The sequence below is a fragment of the Anabrus simplex genome, chromosome 2 (genome assembly GCF_040414725.1).
Source record: "Anabrus simplex isolate iqAnaSimp1 chromosome 2, ASM4041472v1, whole genome shotgun sequence".
Classification (NCBI taxonomy): Eukaryota; Metazoa; Arthropoda; class Insecta; order Orthoptera; family Tettigoniidae; genus Anabrus; species Anabrus simplex.
In genome coordinates, this window is record NC_090266.1 from 672,501,671 (window position 1) to 672,517,517 (window position 15,847).

At 39.8% G+C, this 15,847-nt stretch overlaps 1 protein-coding gene across 5 annotated transcripts in view; it reads left to right on the top strand.

Moving 5' to 3' along the window:
• SH3PX1 (sorting nexin 33-like protein SH3PX1) overlaps positions 1 to 15,847 on the top strand; it is a 328,612-nt gene that overhangs the window by 62,388 nt on the left and 250,377 nt on the right. For all 5 annotated transcript variants that reach the window (XM_067141233.2, XM_067141236.2, XM_067141234.2 and 2 more), the window contains exon 3: positions 5,178 to 5,297. In XM_067141233.2, the coding sequence (XP_066997334.2) occupies positions 5,178 to 5,297 (120 nt within the window). The remainder of the gene's footprint in view (positions 1 to 5,177; positions 5,298 to 15,847) is intronic.

Sequence of the window (15,847 nt, forward strand, 5' to 3'; positions counted from 1 at the left end):
CGATCCTCCTCACTAAACATTGTCAAATATCTTAACTTACATTTATCTGAACACACAGGTTTAATTTTCCTCTCTTCCCTTTCATTTTTGTCCTTTGTTCGCATTTCGTATGCTTTCCCAAATTTTCTAGCGTCTTTTAAAATATTCTTGTACCATTTTTTCATTACGTTTATGTCTTACACCCCTTTTCATTGGACTAGTCAAAATCTTCATGTCACTTCCTCTCAAACTGGAATCGCATTTCCTCCAGGGTAGAGTACTAGATGAGGAAGAAGGCCCACTCTCAAAAGCGACCGGTATGTCAGTCATTATGTTATCAACACCAAGACCATCTTCTTCCCATATGTTACTGTCTTCTTAAAGCTTGTACATCGCAGTCTTCAGATGATGATTCACTGGTGCTACATTCACCGCCTGATGACGAAGAATCGGATGTTGATGATGAGGAGGGGGAAATAGTACTGGTGGTTGCCGTCATATGTTTACTCCCAGAAGCTGTAATTTCTGTACTTCCATCATGAATGCTGCCATCATTAACTTCCTGGCCAAAATCTGCAATATTTCCTGAGAAAGGGGGAAACTTCATTGCAGTATAAAAACAGTGGTCAATCATCACCATAAATAATTATAGTTGACAACATTAATTATATTGGACATACAATTATCTGGTAAAAATTTTCCATCTACAACGGATTCCAGGGCTAGTTTTACAATTTTCTCTCCTCGGCTTAGTGTTATCTAATTTGTAACGTCACACATCAAGATATTACAGACTAGTTTTTATAAGTCTGCAGTTTGTTTTCAGAAAAGTTATATTTTTGTATAGTTCAAAGCTAAGTCTTCGATTGAATTACAAGATTTGTTGGAGTAACGTCGTAAGTAAAGATGGTACAGCGGAAGTGAGAGATATTTTGCTGCAAGAATGTCACATTTGAAATATGACTGTTTCGGCTGGCATCATCTTAGCTGCAAGAACGCCATGTTTTTATTTGTGACTATCTTGTATACAGCATTCAGCTGTCCACTTAGGCCCTACGTCGCATATTGAAATAGTGTATTATTGATGCAAACAGCAATATTCTTACCTGTGACTCTTCTGGAGTTAAAACGTTCTAACAAAAAATGTAACTTTATTGATGCAAATCCCCTGGCAATAACATGATGGTGGTCACAACACAACTGAAATGTGCCAGTGTTGCTAGAAACTGAGCAGCAGGACTTCAAGCGTGCGACAGCAACACTACCGCTCTTTACTGGCGTGAATTGCAAGTAGAGTTCTGATGCTGTAGCACATAAAAGTTCTCCTCAAAGCATTTCCTTCAATGCCAATAACTCATAAATTATAAATTGAGACACTCTTGTTGCAAATGAGCGACATGACCACTTCTTTCAAATTTTGAAGAATATGGCCGATTGCTGTCACATAAAAGACTGAAATCCCACTGTTATTATTTAGTCAGCCATGGCAATACACATTGAGACTACAGCAGATATTTGTGTGGCGACACATAACATACAATATTTGCCATTCCCAGAGCGGTGGTGCATTTCTCCCACTAACGCATGGAGCCTCTAGGTACTTTGCACTATTTCCTCCTTGCACAAATGTGTCATTTTCCCCACCAATTCAGTGCAGTCAGACTTGGTGAGACCTTGCACAAAAGTGCCATTCTTCCCACCGATTCTGTGCAGTCGGACTCGGTGTAACCCTCTTTTTTGCATTCGTTTCTGCCACCATTTTGAACTCTGGTATCACCGCGTTGATAGAGACCAACTGGCAGACTTTCGCCTAGCATTGACTTTCACGGCCTGTGACGTAACCATAACATCATCGTGACTGAAGCTGCATGCTTGCGGAATGAATAGCCCAGCGTGAGATAAACTGGGCTTGAACAAATTTTTTTCTGTATATTTCATTTGATAATATAGTCTGCTAAGTTTAAATTATTCACCATCACTATTTTCACACCCGAGGGTAGTCTTCCTTCAACAGGATGCAGGATAGTCTCCAGATATATAGAACAAAGTTCTACATCCCTTCTTGAGACCTGTTGTGATCTGAAAGGGCTCTCCAGGTCTGTTGCTGCTGAGAACAGAAGCACTCTTTTTGTGTAGCAGCCAAACTATTTTGGTGCACACACAGTTAAAAGCTAGGACTCTACAAAGAGCTTTTTGGTTTATGGACAAGATCTAAAATCCCCTTGTAAAGAAGCTGTATTTCTTATTTTTTCCTTGCATATCATTGCACACCATATCATTGTGCCTTAGTTGGGTTTACAACTTCACTGGATATCTGGAAGGATTCTGCCGTAAGTGGTAGGGTAATTTTCGAGCAACTGAATGTAGTGACATTTCTTGATAGTTACCACATGGAGTCTTGCCTACCTTTTTCAAGCATTTCATAGGTGATATCAGTGTTCAAGAATTTGGTAATAACCCAATCCCTTCAGGTTTAATGGTCCTGCACGCTTGCCTATAAATCAGATTTAAATTTCCCTCAAATTGAGTAAGCCACCCTTTTAGAATTACTGTGCACTGCTGTGAAATAAATGCCATAAATGGAACAGCAGCCAGAATTTTCATGCATTCGTGAAGCATTCAAAATAATTGTACTCACCAGCAGCGACGTCAGAACAAAGATTTTGTGCGGTAGATCTCAAGATATTCGGGTGTATGTAGAGGCACTTCACAATTTATGCGCTGCCAAATTGTCTCTCTTCTTTTATTTTTGCACACACAACACATTGTTTCTAAGGCTTTTTCTTCTTATTGGTGAAAGGAATATGAGCCGAGATATTACTGTTAAACCCCTTATCATCTGTTCTTTTTTTCCTGTCTGGGTCCTGTAATTGTTCCGTAGTGTAAATATTTGTTTTCCATGCAATGTAGGTCCATAAACTCCAAAAACACAGACAACTCCGATACAGAATAATTATGTATATATTCATCTCTGTTCTGACATTCCTGGAGAGCCTGTAGAGTAATGAATAACTGGTTGTTTGTCACAACCACTAACCCACACCTACTCACTATATTTTGCTTTCACATGCTGGGCTTTAGGTAAAATTTCAGTCACTCGTATCGGATGAAATGTAACTTTCACTTAAAATCTCTCCCTCAGTATTATCATAATCACCATCACTGTCTAGACCACTTTCTATTAACTCAGCAACAGCATTTCCGTCACTGGCCTTTACTATGCCTGGAGCCATGGTTAGGAGATTGGCTGCACCTGATGAAATGTTAATAGTGAAAGTTTTTAGAAGGAGAACTGTAAACAAGCCACATTCGTGTTCTATTTGTAGAAGTTCCTAAAAGAGAAACCCTTACAGGGGTGCTAAAAATATAAGCTAGTACATATGATGTGGCGTAGCGTGTGAATGTCTCCCATCATTTGAATGGAAGGCCTAGCATGGCCGTTGCTCATATGAATGTCACGTCAAATGAGTTGGTGGGTTAAGCATACACTTATGTTTAACTTGTATATGGCCTTCTCTGAAAAATTCAGCAGGGATTCCATCTGCTTTGTTGTTTTTGAGCTGTTGAATTGCTGCTTGAAGTTTTTATTTATCATTTTTAGGAATTGTAGCAAAGATGTTCTCATTGATATGCTAATACCTGTTTGGTAGTTTCTCTAAGTGTTCTCTCCAATGGGAGCTTGAGGAAACATTGTCACTGAGAAAGGTGCATTCTTTGATTGCGGAAAGTTTAGGCCTTGATGAGTTGATGGTGGCTTTGGTGGCTGCCACGCACTTAGCAACATACTAAGGTCGATAGTACGCATTCTCTCTTCGATTTGCTGTCAGAATTGACAAATTCTATGACAGAGGAGAAGCAAGGATACAATCCAAAACATAATCCAAGAAGGAAAAAATGTACATAATCAAGTATGGTACCTTGATTGGAGGGGAGCATTGGTAAAAATCATTTTCTGAAGAGCGGTCAACAAAACAGAAAGAATAGTGTTCAGGTACATTGGAATGAAAATGTGGTAGTGCTACATCCTGTTGAAAAATAAAGTCACTATTATCAGTATCTTCTTGTTGTTGCAATATTTACCATTGTTCCAACTTGTCCATGCCTGTAGCAGCTTCCTTGCCAATATAAGAAAAGGGTCCACCCTGATGGAAATGAAAGTGCTCAAAACCCATTGATTTTCAGGGAGTCACAGATATGTCGCACTGTTGTGTGTGGATTTTCCCTGTTTCAAATCTGCACGTTCTGGCAGCTGACCATACTGTAAAATCAGAATATTACCTCGTCACTAAAACACGTGTTTATTGGTAAACCCAATTTCCTCCATCTTCGCTTGCTGTTCCACATGGGGTTGATAATTAAACCTTTCATCTTGGCGAATGAGTGCCTGCTGTAGGTCAAGCAAGTGCATTTTGAAAACAGGTCTTTCTGAAGTTATCACAAGACAGTTGTTGAGTACATTTTTTACAGTTTCTCTGCTTGCATAATAAGTCATTTGCTAAGGGCTCCTGGTAAGAGATTGTCGCACACGTTTCATGTTCATATGAGGACCTCTGACTGCTTGATTGTTTTGCATCACTCAGACTCTGACTACTTGATTGTTTTGCATCACACAAACAGCCAGTATCTTCAAATTTTTTATACCACTCTCATGTTCCTTTATTTGTTGGTGGGTCTTTGTGATACATGGTATGAACCACAGACTGAACGATTACAATTGACTCACTTTCACCAAATTGCAATATACAACACTTTACGCTCACCTGAAAATGTTATACTTTTCCTTATTACTGACTCTTGGATTGAACTCAAAACTACATCATGGTGCCGAATATGAAAGAAACTTGTATGTTTTCCTCGTTTTTTGACATAATTGTTTCTCAATGTATTTAGGTTGCTGCCCTGCAGATTGTTGAAATTCTGGAGCAGTTTATTAATTATTCTGTATGATTTTATTTCATTACTTACCAGATTTTTTCGAATAAAGGATATAAAATAAATTCTCGTATCCTTGGATCTCTCAAACATATATTCTGTTATTAAATATTTAAGTATTATAAATTAAATTTATATCTATTCTTCTAAGGCATTACTTTCCTTTCACCACAAAATTCAGCATAAAACAAAAGTTCTTAAATACAGTATATTTTCATTGATTGTTCCTGCAGCGTCAAAGATGGCTACCTGCTCTTTCTTTATAGGAATTGGTAAGCAGTCAGCCTCCTGCTATGCCACCGCCTCCACTACCTGATGCTTTCACAGAAGTAGGAGAGCAAGATAGTTGGGGCACTCCAGCAGATCAGCAGTACAATAATCAGCAGGTAAACTGATTCGTTCCTCAAATGTTTGTGTGGTCTTGGTTAGTTTTCCAACAGCTTGGGTAAGTATTGGAAATGAACAAACGAGTGCCATATCGAGTCGTTTATAGATACGATCACGAAAAGGAACATGTAATAGGATGAACACACTGACAGTTCAGTGTGGGAAGATTGAGCATAGACAGAGGAGACAAGCACAAACACGAAAACACAAAGACAAGGACAATTTCTACATCTTTGTAAACTCCGCTCCCTCTTCCCGCACTTACTGTCATTGTGTTCGTCCTATCGTGTGTTCCTTTGCATGTTCCTATCTCTATAAGACTTCCCAAGAGATAGTGTTTTCTTTTACAACAACAGATGTAGAATATTAATGGAAATGCCTATGAACATTCAATAATGGATGCTATATGTTCACAAATCATGAGAAATTGTCCTTTGAAATTCTGTAAAACTTTCTGTTGCTGTCGTTACTTTAAAAAATCATTTGCTCTTTTACTGCCTTTAATATAATATCTCCATATTTTCATAAATATATGTTAGAAAATAATTTTCTTTTAAGCAAATTGCACAATATGTTTTTTAGGAATATATAGTAGAAGTCCGCTATAGCAAGTACGGCATATGACAAAAACCCCGTTATAATGACAATTTTTTGCTGTCCTTTCAAAATTCCTATATTAAACTGTCTATTATCCTTGGTTACAGCAAGAGCCCTATCACTGATGCGTCCGTTATTACGAGCGATTTACCGCGCACAATTGTTTCAGTTACCGATATTTATGCATCCAAGCGATTATGTTGCACGTCATCGATTACCTTCGGTATCATTTCCTCACTATGTCCACTAGAGAGTTCTCTCGTCGACATTCAAAGGCGATGTCAGAGTCAATTGGTAATACGTGTCAATTGCTGTTCCGTAAAGAAAATTCGAAATGAAAGAGAACATATTTTTGTAAGAAATGCGTACATGATATGTCCGGTAACAGTTTTTAATTCGTTAAAAATAAAGGCTGACTAAACGATCACTTAAGTTTAATGCTAAATACTGCAATTACGTAAAAATCGGATACACCTCGAGATATGACAGAGTACGTAATTGATTTCAGGTGTTAGTTTGTATTTTCTCACGTCTGGTTAAATTACGGAAAGGCTATTATCATGTAAATTTGTAGCAAGAAGGTTATCATTTCTCTACTGGCACTTGAAGTGTGTTTTCATCATATGTATAGTACAGTTACTGTAAGTTAGGATAGGTGACTGTTTGAAAAAGGAAACTGAAACGTTTGCCACAAGATACGATCGATCATCTTTGGTACAGTATAGTTTTCTGTGTGCATTTGCGAGTTCTCTTGTCGATGTTCGAAGGCGATTTTGGAGTCGATTAGTAATACCCATCGACTGCTGGTCTTTAAAGAAAATTTGAAATGAAAGAGGATAACAAGATTTTGTAATAAATGCGTAAATAATGTGGCCAATAGCAGTTGTTAAGTCGTTAAAAGGCTGAAGTGAACGATCTCTTAATTTTAATGTTATGTACTGAAATTAAGTAAAAATGCGATGCACCTCAAGATATGGCAGAGTACATCACTGATTTCAGAGGATAGTTCATATTTTCTCGCATCTAGTTAAATTTCGGAAATTGGCATGTTCGATCTGGCTCAGTCCGGTGGTTTTTGAAGGTGCTCAAATACGTCAGCCTCGTGTCTTTAGATTTACTGGCACGTAAAAGAACTTCTGCGGGACTAAATTCCGGCACCTCGGCGTCTCCAAAAACCGTAAAAGTAATTAGTGGGTCGTAAAGCAAATAACATTATTAAATTTCAAAAAGGCTATTCACATGTAAATTTTTAGCGAGGATAACTCATTCCTCTACATGCGTTTCAAATATGCTTTCATGACACATATACGGTTAGGTTAGGTGACGCCATTTGGAAAAGAAACTCTGGAGTGATACCGTATTTTTATTGCAACAACTATCGAGGTATCTCATTGATTAGTATACCAGGCAAAGTATTCACTGGCATCTTGGAAGGGAGGTTGCGATCAGTCGTTGAGAGGAAGTTGGATGAAAACCAGTGTGGTTTCAGACCACAGCGAGGCTGTCAGGATCAGATATTCAGTATGCGCCAGGTAACTGAAAAATGCTACGAGAGGAATAGGCAGTTGTGTTTATGTTTCGTAGATCTAGAGAAAGCATATCACAGGGTACCGAGGGAAAAGATGTTCGCCATACTGGGGGACTATGGAATTAAAGGTAGATTATTAAAATCAATCAAAGGCATTTATGTTGACAATTTGGCTTCAGTGAGAATTGATGGTAGAATGAGTTATTGGTTCAGAGTACTTACAGGAGTTAGACAAGGCTGTAATCTTTCACCTTTGCTGTTCGTAGTTTACATGGATCATCTGTTGAAAGGTATAAAATGGCAGGGAGGGATTCAGTTAGGTGGAAATATAGTAAGCAGTTTGGCTTATGCTGACGACTTGGTCTTAATGGCAGACTGTGCCGGAAGCCTGCAGTCTAATATCTTGGAACTTGAAAATAGGTGCAATGAGTATGGTATGAAAATTAGCCTTTCGAAGACTAAATTGATAGGCATAGATATCAAGGATAATTAAATTATTAAATCCTTGATATCTATGCCTAACGTCATCTTCAATACGGAACAATAATGAGAGTTGTTACGACTAAATTGATGTCGGTAGGTAAGAAATTCAACAGAACTGAATGTCAGATTGGTGATACAAAGTTAGAACAGGTCGATAATTTCAAGTATTTAGGTTGTGTGTTCTCCCAGAATGGTAATATAGTAAGTGAGATTGAATCAAGGTGTAGTAAAGCTAATGCAGTGAGCTCGCAGTTGCGATCAGCAGTATTCTGTAAGAAGGAAGTCAGCTCCCAGACGAAACTATCTTTACATCGGTCTGTTTTCAGACCAACTTTGCTTTACTGGTGCGAAAGCTGGGTGGACTCAGGATATCTTATGAATAAGTTAGAAGTAACAGACATGAAAGTAGCAAGAATGATTGCTGGTACATACAGGTGGGAACAATGGCAGGAGGGTACTCGGAATGAGGAGATAAAGGCTAATATAGGAATGAACTCGATGGATGAAGCTGTACGCATAAACCGGCTTCGGTGGTGGGGTCATGTGAGGCGAATGGAGGAGGATAGGTTACCTAGGAGAATAATGGACTCTGTTATGGAGGGTAAGAGAAGTAGAGGGAGACCAAGACGACGATGGTTAGACTCGGTTTCTAACGATTTAAAGATAAGAGGTATAGAACTAAATGAGGCCACAACACTAGTTGCAAATCGAGGATTGTGGCGACGTTTAGTAAATTCTCAGAGGCTTGCAGACTGAAGGCTGAAAGGCATAACAGTCTATAATGATTATGTGTATGTATGTATGGGGCTCAAAGTTGCCGTTAAAAAAACTTTTCTAGTGAAATATTCTTGAAGGAGAAGGATCTTGAAGCTTGTGTTGCATTTATAATAAAGTTCTAATGACCGAACAACATAGTATGTTAACTGTAATGTAAGATTCAGTTGTGCACATGATGTAAATAAAGTCAAATACAGTACAATGGTGTCGTTGAAATAGGTTGCATAGATATTCTTCATGCAGTGGGCGAATGTTGCACTTGAAGGTCAGACGAGTTCAACTGCCTAGGTGGTAAAGACTTGCAGTTCTATATGAACGAGTTTTAACTTGTGCAGTGGTGTGAAAAGCGTGGCTGGTAGGACATTATTATAAATCGCTAACCGTGAGGACCGGTTGTACAGTGCCTGTGTGTAACGTCACTCGATCTCGGGGAAATAGTGAGGAGAGAATGACATTCTATTAGCCTCTAAAAAAAGTTTCTCAATTCTGCAGAATGGCATCAAAACATGCGAGTCTTCGAATTCTTCGAAAGGCCACGGCCACTCAGTGGCAGAGTTATAACGTGTCTACTGTACCTGACCCTTAGTAAAATTAAGTTTTATAGACAGCAGGAATATTTTTGTGATGGGTAGTTGTAAAGATATATGGAACAGGTATTGGCGGCAGATTTTCAACGGGTTCTCGTTTATATTATTATGCCAATTTTTAATTAATGGTTACTAAACACTCAGAAATGTAGAATAATTGTGTAGCCGAAAGAAAATATGGCATAGGCCTAACTAAAGCCAATATTTGGCGTTAGTGTGAATAATGATAGCTAAAAAAATATGTGCTGTAAAAAAAAGCATTTAGTGGTCTGCAACGAGGACACTTTAAAGAAGTCGAAGATGAAATTATGAGGCATATGCACAAAAAACGCAAGGGGGTGAATGGCCATACCGTGGCTCAATAAACTTGTTCGTTGACCTTCAACGTCCACGATTAGGCCTAAACAACGCTAGCCGCTGAAGTTGGCCGAACCCGCCAAGCGAGACGTGCGTGTAGCAGTAGCTGGTTATATCTGACGCTGAGTAAAAGTAACAGTTTTATAGTCAGCAAGAATATTTTCCTGATGGATCGTCGTATTGTAGAGACGTATGGAATAGTTATTCCGGCAAATTTTCAATCGGTTCTCGTCGATATTATTATGCCAGTTTTAAATTAATGGTTATTAAACACTCAGAAATGTAGAACATTCGTCCAGCCGCAAGAAAATATGGCATAGGCCTAACTAAAGCCAATATTTGGCGTTAGCATGAAGACAGATAGCAAAAAAATATATACTGTAAAAAAAAAGGGCATTTAGTGGTCCGCAGCAAGGACACTTTAAAGAAGTCGAAGATGAATTTATGAGGTATGTGCACGAAAAACGCAACGGCTGAATGGCCATACCATGGCGCAATAAACTCGTTCCTTGACCTTCAGCGTCCGCGATAAGGCCTATACATCGTTAGCCGGCGAAGTTGGCCGAACCCGGCAAGCGAGACGTGCATGTAGCGGTAGCTGGTTATATCTGACGCTGAGAAAAAGTAACAGTTTTGTAGGCAGCAAGAATATTTTCCTGATGGATCGTCGTATTGTAGAGACGCATGGAATAGGTATTGCCGGCAAATTTTCAGCGGGTTCTCTTCAGTATTATGATGCCAATTTTAAGTTAATGGTCATTAAACCCGCGGAAATAAAGAATAACTGTGCAGCCGCAAAAAAGTACGGCATAATGAAAACCTATGTTCGGCATCTAAAAATAGTCTAAAAATGCGTACTGTACAACAAAGGCATGTATGTGATTTTTCAAAGCACTTTTGAGCCTGATTTAAATTTTTTGAAGGAAAAAGTTTGGTTCATCTTGGATTTGGAGAAATATGGTACTGTAATTTTTTCACAATGAAATTAAACATACACATTCAAGTATTGGATTTTTAAAAAATAACAAACAAGTAAGCCGCAGTGTGGATATCTGCGGAAACGCAAGTTTTGAACATACTGATTGCCGTTTCATACTGATTTTTATGTGTGTGACTTTTATTCAAAAATCGGATATAACGACAGTCTGCTATAGTGAGTAAATTTTCCACGGTTATGAATTCTCGCTATAACTGACTTATACTGTAAATAGCACTAATGCCTGCGGAAGAGCATCCGGCCATAAATACAAGCCATATACACTGCGATCAAAAGTATCCGGACACCCCCATAAACATACGTTTTTCATCTTAGGTGCATTGTGCTGCCACCTACTGCCAGGTACTCCATAGCAGCGACCTCGGTAGTCATTAGACATCGTGAGAGATCAGAATGGGGCGAACTTCAAACGTGGTCAGGTGATTGGGTGTCACTTGTGTCAGAAGTCTGTACGCGAGATTTCCACACTCCTAAACATCCCTAGGTCCACTGTTTCTGATGTGATAGTGAAGTGGAAACTTGAAAGGACACGTACAGCACGAAAGCGTACGGGCTGACCTCGTCTGTTGACTGACAGAGACCGCCGACAGTTGAAAAGGGTCGTAAAATGTAATAGGCAGGCATCTGTCCAGATTATCACACAGGAATTCTAAACTGCATCAGGATCCACTCCAAGTACCATGACAGTTCGGCGGGAGGTGAGAAAACTTGCATTTCATGGTCGAGCGGCTGCCCATAAGCCACACATCATGCAGGTCAATGCCAAATGACGCCTCGCTTGGTGTAAGGAGCGTAAACATTGGGCAATTGAACAGTGGGAAAACGTTGTGTGGAGTGACGAATCACAGTACATAATGTGGCGATCCGATGGCAGGGTGTGGGTATGGCGAATGCCTAGTGAACGTCATCTGCCAGTGTGTGTAGTGCCAACAGTAAAATTCGGAGGCGGTGGTGTTATGGTGTGGTCGTGCTGTTCATGGAGGGCGCTTGCACCCTTGTTGTTTGTGTGGCACTATCACAGCACAGGCCTACATTGATGTTTTAAGCACCTTCTTGCTTCCCACTGTTGAAGAGCACTTGTGGATGGCGATTGCATCTTTCAACACGATTGAGCCCCTGTTCATAATGCACAGCCTGTGGCTGTGTGGTTACACGACAATAACATCCCTGTCATGGACTGGCCTGCACAGAGTCCCGGCCTGAATCCTATAGAACACCTTTGGGATGTTTTGGAACGCCGACTTCGTGTCAGGCCTCACCGACCGACATCGCTACCTCTCCTCAGTGCAGCGCTCTGTGAAGAATGGGCTGCCATTCTCCAAGCAACTTTCCAGCAACTGATTGAAAGTATGCCTGCGAGAGTGGAAGCTGTCATCAAGGCTAAGGGTGGGCCAACACCATATTGAATTGCAGCATTACCCATGGAGGGCGTCACGAACTTGTACGTCATGTTCAGCCAGGTGTCCGGATACTTTTGATCACATAATGTACATACATACATGGCTTTATTTTTATTACTTGACTGATGTGTTCACCTCTCCACCAAGTGTGAATTTAGCGTGCATTCTTGAACTCCTGGCTTCAAACACTGTATAAAATACAATCTTACCTGACTGGCAAGCACATTCTGACTGACGCAAGTGAATTGTTCCACTGTAATGTTTTTGGTCTCATTCGTAATATTTTCTTTTAGTTCCTCCAGTGTATGGGGATTTGTCTAATAAACCTTTTCTTTCAGTCTACCTCACAAGTAAGAATCATGCACTGTTACATCTGGGGAGCAAGGGGAGATAGAGACCAACACTGATCATTCCGTCTGCAAATATTTCCGAGATTTTAACCCCCTAGCGTGTGCGGCGCAATGATGCGCCCACTGGTTTACTATGGTCGCAGCGTGAAATTTGAAACGCCCGCTACATGGATTTCGTAACAGTTATCTGCTTCATGGTGAGATGGCAGGAAGAGGCAGCTTTTAGCTACACTCAGTACTAATAATTATTCCCGAGAGATGTCTTATATCGTATCAGTTCGTAGAGCTCTGCACACGCGTTTCGTGCTAAAGGACCGCGAGTTTGTAAACATGGCCGGTCCAAGCGGAATGATTTGTGATGCGGAAATAATTAATTTATTGGTTAATAGTGGCAGTGAAAGTAATTCAGAGTGTGACAGTGATTTAGAGGACGTGTTCGCGATAACGTCCAGCGAAGAGAGTGATACTGACGATGTAATGCGTGATAATACGCCGAGAAATGCAAACACATGGGGCGACTATGATATCATAAACCTGCCAATACCTTTCGATTGTGACTGCGTGTAAAAATACAATGGACCCAGCTGAAGGAACACCACTTGGCTTTCACGAAATGTTTATAGACGATGTTTTGATTGATCTAATCGTTCGTGAAACCAGTGCGTACGCTGATAAATACTTGTAGCATCATCGGTTACGCCTCCTATTACTGACAAAATCCCGGCTGTCGAACTGGACGCCCACTAATGCCAGTGAGGTAAGGGTGTATCTTGCACTTCGTATATTGATGGGCATTGTTCAGAAGTCTAGTGTGCACAAAGAAGGGACAGAGAAAGGACACCAAGTACCACTGCAAAAATTGCCCAGGACAGCCACGCCTTTGTGTGGACCCGTGCTTTGAAATCTATCACACAAAGTGTCAGTATTGATGTCCAGCTGTCCAGGGATATCCAGGTTAGCATATGTTTGTATTATAGTGTAATATGTTATTGTGTGTTTCTTTGATAATTTTTTGTCCACCTGTTTGAAAATTACAGCGAAATTCATTAGACACCGCGCTCAGCATTGGGAGTAGGCTAGAAATAAAGGACACTGTGGGTGCAGCATGCAGTTTTACAATGTCACGCTTGAGAGGTTAAGAAAGTTTTTTCCCTGCTGTATGCTTAGCGGCTGAATCATGTTAAAACCATCCTAGCAATTTTTCTTCTTCCATCAACTGTTGAATGAATAGCATCAAAATGTAATCTCACTACCTCCATGCATTTCATATGGATTATCTGCACTCCAATAGCAAGAGTTATGGTGGTTCACATGGCCAGTAAAATGAAACCAGGTCTCATCTGAAAAATAAAGACTACGTGTGGGTCGATTAGACCAGAGGTGCTCAGCTATTGTGCTAGAGCCCTCCGTTGTCGTGTTTTGCTCAAGCATGAGCAAGGGATCAGTTTGTTGGCTAGTACACCGCTAGATGGAGCGTGTGTGTGTCTGTGTGTGTGTGTGTGTGTGTGTGTGTGTGTGTGTGTGTGTGTGTGTGTGTGTGTGTGTGTGTGAGCTTCTTTCGCTCACCAGCGAACTAGGAGCAAGTGATGTTCATGATGAGCAAGCAACACTCATGGTGATAATTGCCTAGTCATCTTGTAATGGGAAACTACAGAGGTGGTGAAGGATAAACTTTTCAATCACGAATACAGTTTGAGGAAGTCAGTAGGCTTCAAAAGTGATGTTTGGGAAAAGTTTTCTATTGTAATTAATCATGATGGTAAGCAGATTGGCTATGTATCCTGTTAAGTGTTCTTCATTCTTAACATATAAGGCTAGTACACCACATGAGGTCACACGTTAGAGGGACGTAAAATCAATAACGTTACCATTGTGGTCACATGTCTGTAAAGTATTTATCGACAGAACGTAGAAAAATTGCTTGTGCAGAAATGTGTAAAAATGTGCACTTCGATTTATGTCCTTTCATTGTCGTGCCATCGAGTGATGGCTTTCGTGAGATGTCTGAAGAACTAGTAAATATTGGTGCACAGTATGGAAGATTAAATGGGGATAATATTCTACCTCTTTCTAAAATCATCTCGCATAACACAAAAACAAAGGCCACTGAAATAAGTGTGAAAATGCTCATTGGGTTGATCCTAAATGGACAATGAAAAGCCTTGTCTTAATGACATCCATTTTCCCAGGCAAGGGAAGAAACTGGAGAAAATATCAGAAAGGAAATCGAAGATAAGCTTATCGAATTGCGAATAGGGTCTGAACTTACACAAGGCATAGAATCTCGTAGAATAGATTCTATGCGTAGCGTCATCTTCAATACGGAACAATAATGAGACTTGTTACTTGTAATCTGTTTCACGTCCGATCGAGGATCAAATATCTTGAAGGCCCTTGAACCTGATCCTCATTATCCATGTATCACACATTGTCCGAATACAGTACTGAAACACGTTTTTGATGAACATTTCGTGGAATTGAATTAGGAAAATATCCCATCACAATCAGTGCTACAAAATATTAGTTTGTTTTATGAATAAAATTGGTTAAGTTAATTACTTCGAAAGAACACTAAAACAAGAAATCAAAACTAGATGGAACAGTCAGTTTCTTCTTCTTCTTTTATGACCGCATATGATCTCATTAGTCAGTCCATCGTTGAGGTCTCTTTGAAGGGATTGTTCAGGCTTTGCGGTCCTCCCAGTACTTCTTCAGATGCTCTTATATTCGTGCCCTTTCCTCGGTTGAAAATATGCGTGTTATTGTTTAGTTTCGTGTTAGGGTAAAGCGGAGGTTTTTATTCTTGAGTTTTGTATTCAATTTTATCTATCGAAGAAAGCTGGTGCACTGGAGGCTGATTAACTGCAATTGGATGTCGTAGGATGCTGAGTTTACGCCAATTGAAAATGCTGAAGAAAATATTTGGAAAAGCGATTGAAGGTGACCTTTTTCATGAAATCCTGGTTTCAGTACATCAAGTAATTTGTTGAGAGACTGAATGAAAATATGCCAGTCATCATAACTAATGTCAGCTGCAGCAGCACTTGTACTGGGAAAATGAATGGTACTGTGATCTTGAAATTGTTTCCTCCACTGTTTGAGTTTCATCTTGAAAGATTGACTTCATCAAACATTGTAATAAACATTGTAATAACCAGCTGATATCTACCCTGCAATGATGTATTAAGAGCATTCAGATGGCTGGTGATATCTGTAAGACAGGCTAAGTCCACAATCCAAGTAGGATCGGAAAGTTCAGACACATGTTTTCCCTCCATATCCATGAATATCCTTATCTTTTGAAACAGCTGAATAAATAGCTTAACAATCTTCTCCAAGTTCTTTTATGCATCGAGCAATAGTTGCTCGAGACAGGTTCATTTGACTGAATTTGCTCCTTTCAATAGGGCATACACTTTTTTTATGAACTGCTTGGTTGTAGAAAGTTTCAACTGCTGTGTAATTGAGTCCAT